The sequence below is a fragment of the Sarcophilus harrisii genome, chromosome 3 (genome assembly GCF_902635505.1).
Source record: "Sarcophilus harrisii chromosome 3, mSarHar1.11, whole genome shotgun sequence".
NCBI lineage: Eukaryota > Metazoa > Chordata > Mammalia > Dasyuromorphia > Dasyuridae > Sarcophilus > Sarcophilus harrisii.
In genome coordinates this window covers 29,548,213-29,566,022 of record NC_045428.1, presented here as the reverse complement: position 1 = coordinate 29,566,022, position 17,810 = coordinate 29,548,213, and the positions used below count along the sequence as shown (strand labels likewise).

The 17,810-nt window shown below is 37.0% G+C and overlaps 1 protein-coding gene across 4 annotated transcripts in view; it reads left to right on the top strand.

Annotated features, from left to right (window-relative positions):
• PLD1 (phospholipase D1) overlaps positions 1–17,810 on the top strand; it is a 262,525-nt gene that overhangs the window by 115,116 nt on the left and 129,599 nt on the right. For 3 of the 4 annotated variants that reach the window (XM_031957664.1, XM_031957663.1, XM_031957666.1), the window contains 2 exons: positions 13,455–13,639; positions 15,739–15,866. In XM_031957664.1, coding sequence (XP_031813524.1) covers positions 13,486–13,639; positions 15,739–15,866 — 282 coding nt within the window. In that variant the 5' untranslated portion in view covers positions 13,455–13,485. Of the gene's footprint in view, positions 1–13,454; positions 13,640–15,738; positions 15,867–17,810 lie in introns of those variants that run through there. The other variant, XM_031957665.1, reaches the window with a different exon arrangement.

Here is a 17,810-nt window from a genome sequence, read left to right as displayed (position 1 = left end):
TTTATAAGGAAGATGATGAAGTGGTACTAGGGGAATATAGTTACTAAGAGAGAAGAAGTAAAATCAAAATGTACACACAGTCATTTTGGAAGAACAATAAAAGTTCTAACTATTGGAGAGTCAAGAAAGGCTTCCTGTGGGAGTTGGCATTTGAACTAAACTCTAGGAGTTGGGGATTTCAATAAGTAGAGGTTTGGGAGAAAAACATTCTGTGCAGTACAAGGAAGGAAATTAGGAAGAAGGATTTTTTTTTGGCAGGGGGGAGAGGGGGGGAAGGCGGGCATATTATGTATGAACACCAAGAAGCAGCAGCTAGAATCTTTCATTCTATTAGTTCAACAAGCCATGAAGGGAAGGATGCTTCCTAATATGGTCCTTAGAGAGCTACAGTTTAATTTGGTGTCAGTGGATAAAAGAAACATAATATCAGACTGCCTGGCACTTTATAGTCAGAAGTAGGAAATATATAAGTATAGAGAAGTAGGAAGTAAGCCATCATTGTCTCCACACTTTGGTATAATTGACACACTATTTTCCAGTTTCACTATTGAGCAAGGAGGGTCCTGGATTTCTTGAAATTTTCTGTCCAGGCTCAGTCAATAAGCATTTATGAACAGACCCTGTGCTAAGTGCTGAAGATACAAAGAGAGGCAAAACAAACAAACAAATGAAAAACATGGTCTTTCCTTAACCCTCATATTGAGATGATCATATAATTTCGATGCTAACTAATATCAGATTATTGCATCATAGATATTAAGCTGAAAAATCTCTCAGATCATCTAATTCAATCTCTAATTTTAGATGAGGAAATCAAGATCTAGAGGGATTCTACTGGATTGCCCAAGACCATATAGGTAGTAGACATTTCTGCATATTTTATACTGTGCCATACTGCCCCTAAAGAGAGATCTGGCTTTCTCTACTTGAAGCTGGAGATTTTTGACATGTTCTCTGTTTAAGATTGTCTGAGAAGAGAGTGTTACTGTTCATAATGAAAGAAGAACCTATTTCTTCCCCTAATGCAAATGCAAACGGAATCACCCAGAGCTGCTGTGAGCTCTTCATGGATACTTTCTCCTCATGGTACTGAGTGTGATAATGATCTCTGAGCATAATTTCATGGCAAGGTAATGAAACCAATTACATTATCTGAACTGTAAACACTAAAAGCATTCTTTTTCTCTGGCTGAGCCAAAAAAAGAGGATCACTGTCCCTGGCAGCTGCTCACCCACCACTATATATTATTGTGGGTGAAAGAGCACATTAGTTATAAATGAAGGTTTGGAGGCCTGTTTGCTACAGAGGGAAGAGGAGCTGAGAATTTAGGACTCAAGTGCTACTGTTTATAAGAGATATTCTGGAAAGAGATCTGACTTCAGATCTCAACTCTTCCATTTAACCTTTGGCAAGCCACTCCCCCTATCTGGGCCTCAGTTTCCTAATCTGTAAAATGTGGGGTTGGGACTAGATCATCTTCAAAGCTCTTTTTAACCCTAAAACCTGTGAACTTAGGGTCTTAACTAATAAATGATATGTATATAATATAATAAATATATATAACATAGTGAATCCCTTTACCTTCTGGCCTCAGTTTCTTCATTTGTAAAAAGAAAGCATTTGATTTCATGACCTCCTTTTCAGTCTCAGTCCATACATTTGTCAACATAAGCAGGACTGGATCTTAAGCTCTAGAGTACCTAAACACTATGCTGGGCATATATTAGATATGAGGGAATTTAGAATACATTCCGGTCTCTTTTTTTTATATTTCTTACCCTTGCTTAGGATTATTCTATAGATTAGGAAACTGAGGCTAAGAAGTTTACCCAAAGTTACCCAAGGCAGAGTAGAAATTTCTTGAAGGATTTCACAGGGAATCAAGAAATATTCATTCATTTTCTTTTGTCTTGCTATATTTATTCAGGATATTTGACTAGATTGGAAAATTTGTAGGACATCTTTCCCTTCACTTATTAATATATTGCCTATTGATTTATCTGTCCATGCTCAAAAAAAAAAAAAAAATAACAGGGTTTTCTTCTTCTTGATCTTTGGCAAACTTCTCAATTAGATTGTAAACTTCTTGAAGGTAGGGATTGTCTGTTGCCTCTTTCTTTATATCCAGCATTTAGCATAGTGCCTGGTACATGGTAGATGCTTAATAAATACTTTTTAATTAATTAATTTCCATTTCCTCCCTTATTCCCTTAATTCCTTCTTTTTCTTTCCTTTTGATGATGAATTCATAAGGAATGGACCCCAAAATTTTCTCAATCTTTTCCCACACTGGGAAATTCCCTTTTTACCAGCTTCAGTCCCTTCTCTAAGTGATTTCTGAGGGGAGAGAATTGACCCCAGAGGAATGCCATTCCCTTTCCTTCAGGTCTAGTACAATTCCATTCATAAACTAGTTTCTGGCTCCAGATATGTCTTCTTTAGTTCTCTGGTTTAGCCTTGCTGCAAGTATGCTATTGGTCTAGGCAAAACATTGTTCTACTTGACTACTTTCAGCTCTTTCTCAGGGAAGCAGGGCAGGGTTAAGTTTCATTGCTTATTGCCACAGAATGGTGGAAAATGGGCAGGGGGAAGGGGGTGTTCTGGCAAAGAGTATAATAGTGCTCAGGGGAATTGCTGAATGAATGGATCCTAGAACACAAGACTATTGGCTCGGCTGGGTTTGGCTATCCAGTCATAGTGGAGGGGCTGGCTGGAAAAGGAACACTTAATCAGCATCTTAAGTATTAGTGATTAGCCTACTCCACTTAATTAATCAAATTATTTCCTCTTAGGCTTCTTGGTTTCATAGTCCGTAGAGGTACCTACAACCATATTACTTCTGGTTTGTAACTATTTTGGAGAGTATTGAGAAATGAGGACGATAAAAAGAAATGTCCAGTTCTCCTTATGGTTCACATCAGTAGATACTGTTAACCCAATTTTATAGGCAAAGAAACTGAGACTGAGAAAAGTTGAATGATTTCTCTAGGGTCACATAACTAGAAAGTGTTTGAGGCAGGATTAAAATTCAGATTTTCCTGATTTCAGGCACAGCACTCTATTCATTGTACCATTTAGTTGCCCCTCTTAATGAATGCTTTTTTCTTTCATTCATATGTTTCTATTTAACTCATTCTTTCTGACATGCATTTTATTCCCGTCTTTTTCCCCTTTTTTTAAATTTATTTTTTAGTAAACTAGATACAAAATAAGAAAAAACAAAATAGAAAAACAAAGACAGAAAAGGAAAAAACAAAATAAAACAAAAGATTGTCATATGCCCAAGGGAATATTAGGAGGATTCAAAATATATATCAATAAATTCCACTACAAGAAAGCATACATAATAATAGAACACATTATATTAATGATAATCATTATATTCATGACTAAACATCTTTGTGTTTTTGCAGGTTATCTTTTTGTTCTCTGTGTATACTTTTTACTTAATTCTTTTTTTCCCCTTTCATCTCCCCTAACACCCTTGAGCAGGTTACAGTTAAGCACAGATATATTTATATATACACATTCATCCACCAATCCATCTATATATATATATTTATATGTTCTTCCCCATATATATATCTATATATACACATACATATACCTACATATACCCAAGTCTTTTAAAGAGTTTATCTTCACTTAATCTTTTGCGTCTGACAACTGAATCTCTTTCATTGATCAAATCATCTTTTATTTTAATTATTAACTTCCTGGCCAGAGGCAGAATCATTTCTCTGATAGATAGTCATGGGGTCTACTTTTGCTGTACAAAGAAAATTGTCCAAATGAATCATAATCCTATTTAATCAATAGGATCTAAAGTCTTTATAAATTAACAAGCAAAGGTGGAATGATACATCTTCTTTAATTTGGCTTGTCTTATTTTCTCCAAAATTTTCAATAACTTGAGCTATAAATATTGTGAGAAGAAAGGCTGTAAAACTCATATTGGGCACCAACTTTCCTGGCAAGACTTTAGATACATATTCAGAGAAAAACTAGTTTTATACACAAATAGGAACCAATTAATAGCCCTTGATTTCCTGATATAATTTTTCATGTTTCCCTTTGTTCCTATTTCCACATGTCAAATATCCATTTTGGTCACTTTTTTCTTTTTATTATTCTGTTTTCCTTATTTCCCAATAATGTATGTGTTCCATTGGACAACATAGAACATCAGGAAAATTTAAGGAAAATCAATATGACTAGACTCCCTATGGCCAACTCTAGGTGATAGAGAATTGACAAGAGTGGTATAAAATAGTCAGGATGAGCTCCAGTCTGAATTGTTGGAGAGAATGCCAATATTGATAGGATTATGGCTTATTGGCATATTGGAATATTATTATTTTGATGATTCTAAAATTCCATTGATATATATCTCTTCTCCAACAATGTAAAGTGAAGTCCTACCCATCTTGTGTGATTTTTGTCCATAGCCTTTTTTTGCTAATTCTGTTATTATTAATATTCTTAGAGATTAAGATCTGTGTTCTAGTCCCATTTCTGGCACATACTGGCTATGTAACTCTAGGCAACTCATTTACCTTTTGGATATCCTCGGCAACTCTCTAAAATATAAATTGCAAAAAAAAAATGCTGGTTTGAATCATCAATGAGTTCTCAACATCCACAAAATCACAGATCTAATCCTTAGCACTACTAATATTTTGGTAAATTAATCTTTAAACTCGAAAGGTCCACAATTGCATCTATGTTGATGCTCTGCTCATCAGTACTGTTGAAGAGTCCTTTTACTTAGCAGCCCTGAGTGGAGAGCACTGTGCTAAAAGCTAAGGGAGTTTCCAGGTCTGAGACAACATTGTCCATAGGGAGCAATGTGGTAGTACAGCATGGATGAACTCAAGTATCTGGAGAAACTGGCTACCATTTATTTAATCATTTGGACATCTCAGAGAGGGAGAGGGAGAAGGAGAGGGAGACAAGGAGAGGCACACAGAGAGTGTCTATCTACTATTCCATCCTGTCTCTCAAATCTCCAAATAAAATTGTAAAATTCATTTATTCAAAAAATATTTATTTAGTTGCCCCAGGTGAAGGTGACTCAGGGAGTAAGAGTTGAGGGAATGACAAAGTTTTGATAAGATACTATCTCTAAGAGGCAGAGGAGGGCAGTGAAAAGAACACTGGTCTAAGGGTCAAGGAAGACCTGAGTTTATTTGAATTGACTTCTGGTATTTGCTAGTGAGGAACTGTGGGCAAGTCATTTAGGGTATTCAGCATGGTACAAAATAAAGTTCTCGGTCTTTGGAGTCAAACCCAAGGCCAAATCCCACTGCCTGTGCTTAGTACTTATGTACCCCTGAGGGAATCATGTGACCACTGAAGACAATGAACTTCTCTGAATGTTAGGTTTCCCCATCTGGAAAATGGAGGTGGTAATAATAATAACAACAATAATAATAATAATAATAATAATAATAATGGCTACATATAGTTCATAGGACCATTGTGAGATGTGCAAGACATTCTATAAATGATTATTTGTTCCTCTTCTTTTATTCCTCTTCCTCCTCTTCCCTCTCCTCTTCCTCCTTTCCCTGCCTTCAGGGAGGCAGTTTTATACTTTCTTGAAGACTTAAAATGCGTTAAGACTGACTTCCTCCCTAGAGAGGGCCTATTTTCCTTTTGGCCATGGACAGGAAAGCTGTGATACCTGTTTGGCCTTGGCACTGGCACTCTGATTATGTAGTTTCAGGTGATGATCTGGGGGTCTAGTCTTAGCCTGTTGCCAAAGTAATAGCAATACATCAATCATATATTTACAAATGCTGAAAGACTTGCTTGTATGTTGGGACAGATACTGAAGCTGTCTCATCTCCCAACACTATTTATCAATTGGCTTTGGCAAGGAGAGATCTAGTTTCTTTAGGTTTCCTCAGTACTGGAACAGAAGGAAATCCTCGGTCTGGCAGGCCAGCCTTCTAGCCTCTAAAAACTTCTGGTGAGAGGTATGACAATAGCAGAGGGAGTATCCCATGGGAAAAATAAGAAAAGGATAAAAGGGAAGATGATGGCAAGGGGGAGTATGGTCATTGTTCAAGAGAACTCAGGGACAAAGGAAATAAGAGTCATTGTCTGATGAACAGTGGTAGTAGGGTAGAGGGAACAGATTTGGATTCAAATCCCATTTCTTTCATATACTTTCAGTATACACATATACTTGTGTGATCCTGGTGGAGTCACTTTGCCTCTTTCTCAGAAATCTTGGCAGAAATTTCAGAGAAAGTTCTCACTTGAACTGTTAAAGGGCATGTTCTCAGCTATACTAAGGAAATCCTAAGTCCTATCCCTGCCCCTGTTCTTCTATAGAGAGAGAACACATTTCTTCAGTGCCTTAAAGTTTGCAAAGCAATAATACTTTCAAAAGGGCAACAATCATTTTTTATCATTTTTCACATTATTTTTGGATGAGGAAATCAAGGTTCTGGCAAGTGAAGGGGCTTCACCAAGGTCACTCAGACAGGAAGGAGCTGACTTGGGACTTGAATTCTGGTTGTCTGATTCTAAATCCAGTATTTGGTTCCTTGAATCTCATTCAGAAAAAAAAAAAAAAAGGAATATTTTTAATTAACTCTGTTCCCATCCCCCAACTTCCATCTACTTATGTGGCCTCAGGTTATTAGATAAAGCTTGACTTGAACCTAAAGTAACATATAAGCATAGCTGGATCCAATCCAGTAAATATTCATAAATTACTTCATTTGTGAAAGTCTGAGATCATAGAGAAAAGAACAGCCTTATGTGTCCCCAAGGAATTTGGGGCTGTGACAGGTACCCAGAGAAGTAGATTGGAAAAGGAAGAGAACACTAATGACTAGGGACAAGCAACCAGCATGGCAGTGGATATGCCCACCAGAATGTTGGGAATTTTGTGGAAACAACTTGCATTTATCTAGCTCTTGAAGTAAAGTTATTTACGTCCTTAACCTCATTTGATCCTTCCCTCAAGCAACCATGTGAGGAAAGTGTCCCAGATGGTATTTTTCCTATTTTATGGAGAAGGAAATCAACCACAAAGATATGTTCCCTTGGGGTAGTAGAGAGTGGACAGAGCTTTGGACTGATGTTCCACAGAGAGTGGATTCAAGATTAGCCTCTCCTTATTAAGTGTATGGTTTCCTCAGCTGCAAAATGGGGATCCTAAGAGCATCTATCACACAGTGTTGCTGTGAGAATCAAATGAATATTTATCTATCTGTCTGTCTTGTAGTATGTACAACACACATACACATCTTTGCAAACCTTTAGTATTATATTTATAAAAAGGCATCTCCAAACCTCTATTAGTTCACCCAGTCACTAGACTTCCCCGGATTACATTGTAATTTTTTTTGTATATAGTTTGTATTTATTTAATTATGTAACTATTTACTATTTAACTCAGTAGAATGCAAGCTTCTTGAGGTTGAAGATTTGTTTCAGTTAGTATCCCCAGAAACTAACACATAATAGACATAAGATAAGTCTCTTAGTGATTAGTAAATTGTATTAAATTAATTTGAATTGAATCATCTAAGGGTACACAGTTAATAAGTAGCAGAGCTGGGTCTTCTAACTTAAACTGTTGCTTTTGGCAGTCATCTATACTGTTTCTCTATGGTTATCTGGGGCTGATGGGTCATATACAATATCATTATTGGTGACGAGTAAGCTTGAAAAAGGAGGTGGTCCAGTAATATTATAGACACTAGAAGAGCCACATGAAGGGAGTGAGATGCTATATCAGGAATGGATACTTGAGGGTGGGGTGGGGGAAGGATGAGAATCGAACAGTTTGGGAGGAAAAGTGAAATTGTGAATTGCTGTGGCAGAAAATTGATCTGTACTGATGAAATCAGAGGAAGGGGAGCAGCTAGGTAGTGCTAAAATGCATAGAGTGTGGGGTCTGGAGGTAGAAAGACTCTTCTTCCTAAGTTCAAATCCAGCCTCAGATACTTACAGGTGTGTGACTCTAGCAAGTCATTTAACCCTGTTTGCCTCAGTTTCCTCATCTGTAAAATGAACTGGAGAAGGAAGTGACAAACTGCCCCAATATCTTTGCCAAGAAAACCGCAAATGGGGTTATGAAGAATTCGACATGATTAAACAACAACAAAAACCAATGAAATCACAGACGCATCAAAATAAAAATCAGAGTAAACTTTTTGATAAGTGACTATGAGGAGTGAAACTTTGAAATCCATGTTTTTTAATATTTGCTCTTTGGGGGCAAAGATGGTATTATGTTGTCATTCAAGCTTATGGCTTATTTTTGTCACACAATTTCATGTCATGTTTCTCAGATAACTTACTGTGAGGCAGGAGAGATATGAGATTATGAGATATCAATTTCTAGGAGCAAGCCAAGAATTCAGAAAGTTAAAGAATTACCAAATCTCTAAGCTGGGGAGATGAAATACATGCTTCTGTACAGTGAATTGTCATTTTTGTGTATTTAAATGACCTTGAAGAGCTTGCTTAGTCATCTACTCATTAGTACCCTGAAATGACTCAGTTTACAGATGTGGAAATTGGGAAGAATGTTGTCTAGAGACATTTACAGGTTCAATTCCTTAGGCAGAAACATATTCATTCATGACCTTAATAAACTTACAACCTGGGCTTTTGTTGGCTAAGAGAAATGGTTGCAGACATTGAGATTATAAATCTCTTTGCCCTAGCCATATTGCCCTGATGTCCTACCATCCCTCCTGATAGAATCAGAGTTGGAACAGGAAACCATTTTCCCCAGTTCATACCTAATCAAATGTCCTCTTTATGGCATACCCAGAAAGTGGTCATCCAGCCTTTGCTTGATATGTTATAATATAATTTTATAAATATAATAATTATAAACATAAAAATTATAAATATTCGATTAATGATTCATGTTTCAGGTATGAAACCTAATACCTGGTTTTCATACCTGAAACATGAATCGTTAATCGAATATTTATAATACCTATGCCTTTCACCCACCAAAGTTGCTGAGTCTTAGACTCCATTTTCATTTATATAACTGAGAAGCTCTCACTATACTCAACATACAGAATTTTTATTTAACATTCTTGACAGTACCATAGGCTCAAAACTCAGTATTTGAAATGAAAAATGAAATCTATATAAATCCCACTACCTTGTTTACTGATGTGCAGCGGCTTGTGGGATTAGATGTCTGAGTGAAATAGAACCCTTTTTCTTAAAGAAGCCTGAGTCTCATTCTTGTACCTTGAGTATATATCAGTTAGAATAATTTCCATTCAGAATGTATTTTTCAGTCAAACTAATGTTAAGCCAAAATCTTTGATAAGAAATGTATCGTGTGTTTCCTATACCCCATAACATATGGCATGTTATATTACTATGGATACTGTAGAATGGTTTTATACCTGGAGAATAGTATTTTAATGTCTCCATGTTCAAATGCCCATGAAATAGCATAATATTCTTTTAGAAATTGTTCTTTCTAGGTGAGCCTGTCAAGAAGTATGTTGCTACCTGAGCACGGCATTTGCTATTGTTGATTATGTTCCAAGAATAGTTAATTTTGCACAGTTTCTCAGTTTCCTCTCTAGGACACTTGAATGGAATCATGGTGTTCTTGATGTGCACATCACCCTTTTCCTGGAACAGATTGTAACCCCTCCATGCCTTCTTGTCCTGTTTTGAGCTCACTCCCACCCTTCCCCTCTACCCCCCATAAATTCTAGAGAAGAAGGGGCAGCTACATGATAAAGTGGATAGAGCACTGGACTTGGATTCAGGAAGACAAGCTCATCTCTAGTTCAATCCTTTACAAGTTCAATCCCTGGACAAGTCATTTAACTTCAAGTCACTTACCTTTTGTCTGCCTCAGTTTCTTCAGTTGTAAAAGAAGGATAATCATAGCTCCTATCTCTCAAAATTATTCTGAGGGTAAAATGAGATATTTGCAACATTCTTAATAATGCTTTAAAATGCTTGTTTCTTTCCCTTTTCCTTTCTTTATCCCTTTAACCTTGTCCTGATGCTCTTGATGAATATGTATCCATTAAGACAATTTTATACATTCACCAAACATTTGTTAAACACTATCTGCCAGGTACTGTGCTATAATCAGAGAATTCCCCCCAAAAGATGACAATAATAAAAATAACCAAGAGTAACTAACATATCGTCCCCACTCTCAAGGAGTTTATTTTCCTAAAGCACACTCTTCCCAAGGCAAAGAAAACTTAGCTTTATTAAAAGGAAAAATTTCCGAACAATAAATTTTAATTTTTTGAAAATCTGCCTCTCCATGGCAAAAATTATCACAGTGAAACATGTCAATGTCTCTATAATGTTCTGTTTAAATTAATTGATGTGTAGCTGGGCTCCCTCCTGACATGCAGGAGCTAACCCTCTTTCTTGCAATCTGGCCAGTCTTGCTCTTTTTGTGAGTGTACATTTCTTGGATGAAAGATTTTCCATTACCTTTTGCCCAGCTTTCATTATTAGTAATATGCCACAGCCCACAGATGAGACTCGTGGACATTTCATATCACCTTGTTCCTTTTAAGTCTAAGCACCCAACCTCAGGGCAAGCTCCTTCTCCCCAAGTTGACTTCTATACACAGTCTATAATTACATACACACATATAATATACACATATACCTATATACCACATATATAAAAATTCAATATGTATATAGGTATATATAGTGCATTTAATAGCCTACAACAAAGAAAATAATCAAATAAACTTACATAAAGTAAATAAAATCTTATATGAAATCCAAGGCATTTCCCAAGGGAATTGTTCTATGTTCCTTTCCCAGTTCATTTGAAGTTTTATTATATATCTATATCTATATTGTACATATACACATGCACACATATATGGGTAGCTAGTGGCACAGTAAATAAAATGCCAGGCTTGAAGTCAGGGAGACTCATCTTCCTGAATTTAAATTGGGTCTCAGACACTTACTAGCTCTGTGAGCCTGGTTAAGTCATTTAACTTTGTTTACCTCTGTTTTCTCATTGGTAAAATAAGCTGGAAAAGGAAATGGCAAACTACTTCACTATCTTTGCCAAGAAAAACCCAAATGGGATCATGAAGATTTGGACATGACTGAAAAGTGACTGAACAATACATATCCATTGTAGATACACACATGCATGCATACATACACACATATATGTGTGTGTGTGTGTGTGTGTGTGTGTGTGTATTTGTATTTTTACTAGAAACAAAATGTTAATCAACTAGAAAAGTACTGAAACAAACAGGAGTATGTAGGAAATGAAATACTATTGTAAGGAATCCTGTTTCCTCCAAAGTGAACTCTATAATGTTCCACCTTTCCTGTTAGTGCTTCCCCCTCAAAATTACTCAGTAATTACTTTGTATGTATTTCTTTATGTATGTACTGGCTTCCAAAATAGATTTTAGGGCAGGAATTTTATATCTTAGCCTAAGTGCTTGATAGATACTTACTGAATTTGAGGCTTAAAAAATAATCCATGTGCACCCTATAATCTATTGGCTCTAATTATTGCATATATGGATTGTTTCCAGTATTTTTATTGTTGTTAATACAAACAAAGAATATTTTACATAATTTTCCCTTTATATTATTATTATTTTTCTAAAGAATAAAGACCTAGCAATGGAATTATTCGGCAAACTGCAGCATTTCCTACATGTTGTCCCATTAGAGACAGGGATTTGACCTGTGATTTCATTGCAGTATGAAAAGTCTGGTTAAGGAAACTCTCCCTGCTCAGTCAGTGAGAGAGTTTAAGTGACTTGTCTGAATTCATAAAACCAGTATGCTTAATATGGGCAGTATTTAAACCTGTATTCTTTAGCCACATAACACCTCCCTATCCACTGAACCACATTACCTTTCACACACATCTCTCTTACCAGTTTCTATCAGTATAAAGTCCTATCAACAATCTATTCAACTTCCATTTCCACATGACTCTGACAACATTCGATCATTGGAGGGGAGGAGGTATCATTGCCATTTTGGGGGCATATATAACTTGGTATTTTAAGTCTTTCTAGATTTGGCTTTCTCAATCAAAGGTAATATAATGTTTTTCTGTAGTTATTGATAGCTTACATTTCCTCCTTTAATAATTATATCTTCATGTTCTTTGACCATGCTCCAACAGGGATTACATGTTGCTCTCTCATAAATGTGTGTGTACATATGTGTATATATATATATATATATATATATATATATATATATGCGCACATGCATCTACACTCACAACATACATGTATACATGCACACATTTGTATACAATATATGTGTATTTGTGTGTATATGTTCCTTATAGATTGCAGATATCAGATCTTTATGGGCACCTGCCTCAAAGTTTATTGTGAAGGTCAAAGAAAATAATCTGTGCAATATACTTTGCCGACTTAAAACTGCTATATAGATGCCACTTAGTATTGTTAGTATTGTTGTTTGAAAAGGTAACAATCTATTTGTTGTCCCCAGTCCAGCTCCAGCATAGCTTTCTAGACTTCCCACCCCTCCCCCATTATTCTCCTTCCCAAACTCTATGTTCCATCCAAACTGGGATATTGGCTATTCTCTTGACAGAACTTTCCACCTCACACCTGTGGGTCTTTGTCTGTTTCTCCAAAGGCAATGAATTTTTCATTTGTCTCTACGGAGTCCTAGACTCCCTAGTTCAGTTTGAACCCATCTTCTCCAGGAAGTCCTTCCTTATCTTCCTAGAGGTTAATATTTTTTCCTTCCTCAAAATAGCTTGCATTTATATATGTGTGTGTGTACATGTGTATATGTGTGTGTGTGTGTGTATATATATATATATATATATATATATATATATGTACACACGCACGTGCGCATGTGTCTGTGTGTGTGTGTGAGAGAGAGACTTGGACTTGGACCCTGAACCTGTATATGTGTGTGTGTTGTGTGTATGTGAGACCTGGACCCTGGACCCCGGACCCTGGACCTGTCAACCCTTTTTGCCTCAGTTCCTCATTTGTAAAATGAACTGGAGAAGGAAATGGTAAACCATTCTATTGTCTTTGTCAAGAAAACTCCAAATGGGGTTATGAAGAGTTGGACACAACTGAAAAATAACTGAATAATACCAATGAAATTACTTAGTAATCATAATAGCTCAAATTTGAATTGCATTTAAAGGTGTGCACCATGTTTTCATAGATCATAAATATTATTTTGTTGGCTTTTGGGTTTTTTGTACACAGTAGGTACTTAATAAGTGCTTATTGGATGGAATTACTTAAGATGGCTAGGGACTACATACAGCTAATTAGTTGTTGGTAGTTTTTTTGTGTTTGTGGTTTTTAGATTTTCAGTGTAATACATTTTATCTTGGATTTAAGCCATGAGTAAAATTTTACTCTGTCAACATAGGGAAGCTAAATACCACTAAAAACCACTTCCTTTTTCCCAGCTCCTGGGCCTCAACTCCATCAGAACTTACTATGTCTCTGAAGAATGAACCCCGCGTAAACACCTCTGCACTGCAGAAGATCGCTGCCGACATGAGCAACTTAATAGAAAACCTGGACACCAGGGACCTCCATTTTGAAGGAGAGGAAGTAGATTTTGATTTATCCCCAGAGGATTCCAAGCCCGGTAAGATAGAAATCCCTGTCCCTTCAGCACCTAAAGGTTACTAAGCTGGGAGAGAGATGCACTTCTTTTGTGGGTGCAGGTGATAGTAGGTTGGTTTGTAAGTTATGAATGAAGCCGTAGTTCTATAAAAACAATAGATTAAAGGTTAGAGCTTTGAGAAGAGCCCTTGGAATATGATTTTGAGCATTGGATTGGGAGGACCTGGGACTCAATGACAGGATGACAGATATAGAGCTAGAATAGACTTTTGAGATCATCATCACACAGGTGGTCCCATGTCAACCTCCGCCTCCCTGGATTCTCACAGTTAGGGATGGCAGAGTTGGCTCAGAATCCTTCCACCTACTATCCCAGCCTCCACAGGCTCCATTAGGATTTCTTCTTCCCAATGAAGAATATCCTGGCCCCTCTAGAATCCTGGCTATGGGGTGTACGTGGCCACTCAAACATATTGACATCCTAAGGATTCTTCAGCCTTGCCATTAGCCATGCTCCTGTGGCCTAAAGTATACCAAGTTTTTCAATCCTCCCAGCAGCTGAACTCTCCTATACGTGGTGTCTCCTCAAATAGAAACTGAGCTCATTAAAAGCAAGAACTATCTGGCTTTTCTATTTTTATTCTAGCACTTAACATGGTATTTGGGAATTAGTGGTTCAGTACATAGATCACCTTGTCTGGAGTCAGAAAAATTCATCTACTTGAGTTCAAATCTAATCTCAGTCACTTAATAGCTGTGTGACCCTGGGCAAGTCACTTAATCTTGTTTGCCTCAGTTTCCCTTTCTGTCAAATGAGTTGGAGAAAGAAATGACAAACCACTTTAGTACTTTACCAGAAAAACTCCAAATGGGGTCAGAAAAGTTGGATATGATTGAAACCACTGAACAACAAAACAATAAATATGCTTCTACTTCTTTTCTTTCCAACTATTCCAAAACTCTCCTTTTACAGAGGAAGAAACTGAGACTTAATCAAGTGACTTATCCAAAGTAGCAGCAGGATTAGGATTAAAACTCGGTTCTTCTGACTCCAAATCCAGAATCTCATTTCTGCTGCTTCTAAGCTATTGAATTTCTCCATTTCATTTTTGTTTGTGACTTCCTTAGGGTGAAGAATGATTGAGGAAGTTTCCTCTAATAATGAATATCATCATTTCCCCTATAATTCAGTCTTAGAAAGTTGCCTGTTGCACTGAAAAGTTATGTGACTTGCCTAAAATCACACAGCCAGTGTGTGCCAGAATACTAATACTAGACACTAAGCTGAGTGCTAGGACTACAGTGAAAGGCAAAAACCAGACTGCTTTCAAGAAGCTCACCTTGCAATGGGAGACAACATAATATAAATTGTAAGTCATCCCAGAGGGAAGACACAAAGATTCAGGTGGTTTGGCAAAGCTTTCTTGAAAAAAGTGGGGTTTTCGTGGAGATTTGAAGGAATCCAGGAAAACTCAGCTGCAGAGATGAAGAGAAAGAGAGCTCTAGGCTTGGAGGACCACCAAGGAAAGTGATCACAGTCCAGAGATGGAGTATGATTATTTGAGGAAGAGATTGGGTACTTGAAAGGAGGGAAGACAGGAAAGGTAGGAATGGGTCAGGCTCTGATGAACTTTAAAATCTAGAGAAGTAATTTTATATTTAAATTTAGAGATGATGGGAAACTTCCAGCATTTACTGAAGAAGAGGATGACCAGTTAGACTGACATTTCAGGATGATGAACGAGAATTGCCTGGAGTTGGGAGAGACTTGAGGCAGGTAGACCAACCAGCAGCCTGTCTCAGTAGTTCAAGTTTGAGATGATATGGGGCCAGTACCAGAGACAAAGGAGGAAAGAGGGAGTAAAATGTTAAAAAAAAAAAAAAAAAAAATTGAGTTCAAATTCTATTTAAGATGTTTTCTAGCCATGTGACCCCAAGTAATTAACCTGATTAGTGACAGTTAGATAAGTTAACTTCTCTCAGTCTCAATGTGTTGAGACTAATAGCTAAATTATAGGACAGGATCAAAGGGTGTAACAAATGCAAAGCACTTTTAAAAGTATAAAATACTCATATGATTGACTATTATTATGTTTATTTTAATTAATTGATTATTTTTAGTGCGCATCCCTTTCTCCGCTATCTACCACACTCAAGGATTTAAGGACCCCAACATAACAACCTATCTCACTGGGTGTCCCATCAAAGCCCAGGTCCTGGAAGTGGAGCGATTCACCTCAACAACAAGGGTCAGTACACATGTGTTACCACAGTCGTGTTTGTACATAGCTAATTCACTTACTTGCTTTTATATATCCAAGAGATTGTTCCCAGTGAGGTGAGCATGCTCCAGGAGTGCAGGTAGCAACCCTTATGTCATGCTAGTTGAGTAAGAGCCTTCATAAGTTTCTGGCCATCAGAATTTACATGGCAGCCAGTACCTTGATGAAGAATCTCTTAGGATTTAGACACTTTGGTCAATTGGCCAAGAAACATAGACCCTGTCATCTGGTTTATATTCAACTTCTTGTCAGCTTGGCAGGACTTGCCAGAGCCTGCCCTTTGCTTAAGACTCAAGGATCACTTCATATAATTATAAAGCACAGGATAAGACTTGTGCTTCTCCTGGGTACTGCAAGATTTTAAAGAAAAACCCACCAAGTACACTAAAGCCTTTCTATTTTCTTTCCTCTTTGACATTGTTTTTCTTTGGGTTGTTCCCAAATCAGATTCTATTTTGTTTCTGTTATATTCTCATATCCTTGGGTCTGCCATTTTGTCCCTGTCTTCATATCCTTATTCCCCAGCTAGGATCAATGAGTCCAATTCTGATTTCTTGTTTTGTCCTCTTGCTACCACCGTACAGTGGGAAGGGCTCAGAGCATGAAGTTGAAGAACCTGAATTTGAATTTACATAAAACCTAAATTTGCATCTTTGCAAATTCTGTCCATTTATCATAGTTCTGACTACTGAGACCATGTTGACCAAGGCTGATCCCTCTTTCACTTAACAACCTTTCAGATGAGTCCTTTCTTTCATGACAAAAAGCCTTAGTTCCTCCCAGCAATCCACCTGTAGTATAATCCCAAGGTCATTTATCATGGACATCCTTCTGTTCAAAAGAACCTTCCCAGCTCTTCCCCCATTCCCTCAGCTCACAATAATAGATTCAAGTTTAAAAAATAAATTATCCTATAAGATTGTACTATGTATTATTATATTATTATTATAGTTAGATCATTGGATTGGTTAAAATGAAACTATGTGGAAATCAGAGTTTTAATTTTGGGAGATGGAAAAAACATAAATCTGCATTATAAGCATCTTAGGTATAGGACCAGCTTATGGTTATAGGTTATAGGACCACCATTGCTTTATAACTTATCAGTATCCTTTTTTAAAATGTGGTATCCTCAATTGAATATAATATTCCTGTTGGGGTATAACTGAGGCACATTATATATTAATTCTCTCACTTCCACTGAGAGATGGAGCTCTGAAAGTTCTGTCTCTTTTCATGCAGACCACATTTTAATTATCTTTATATGACTCCTAGCAAAGTGCTTGGCCAATAATAAATACTTAATGAATGGGTTTTGAATATCTATATGACAATAGCCATGTGGTGCTATGCCACATTTCTGGAGAACTTTGGACATTAGCAATCTGTCAAAGATGGAACCAAGGTGATTGTTCAGCAATTCACAGGACATCCTTGCCACTACATCCTTATGTAAAATTTTAGAGTAGACAAGGTTTGCTTTGCTTCCTTTTCTGGTTTTTTTCCTTCTCTGTTTCCTGGCCTCTCCTCCATCTCACCTTCTAAGTTTTCAGTACCCTATGAATACCCAAGGCCTTCCAACAATGATGGTCTCCATAAGCTAGTCCTGTACCTAAAATCCCTATGATGCAGATTTATGCTTTTCCACCTCCCAAAATTAAGTCTCTGATTCCCATGTAGTTTCATTTTAGCCAATGTGATGATTTAATTATAGTAAGACATAGTACAGTCTTCTAGGGTAACTTACTTTATGAAGGACCTTTTAAACTTGAATCTTTCATTTATGGGCTGAGGGAGGAGGGGAGGAATTGGGTAGATTTTTTTGAACAGAAGGACATTTGTGGTACTTCTCATCAACCCTAAGACTCTCCCACTCGAAGGCCTTGGAAGTTCCCCATTTCTGTTCTGTCT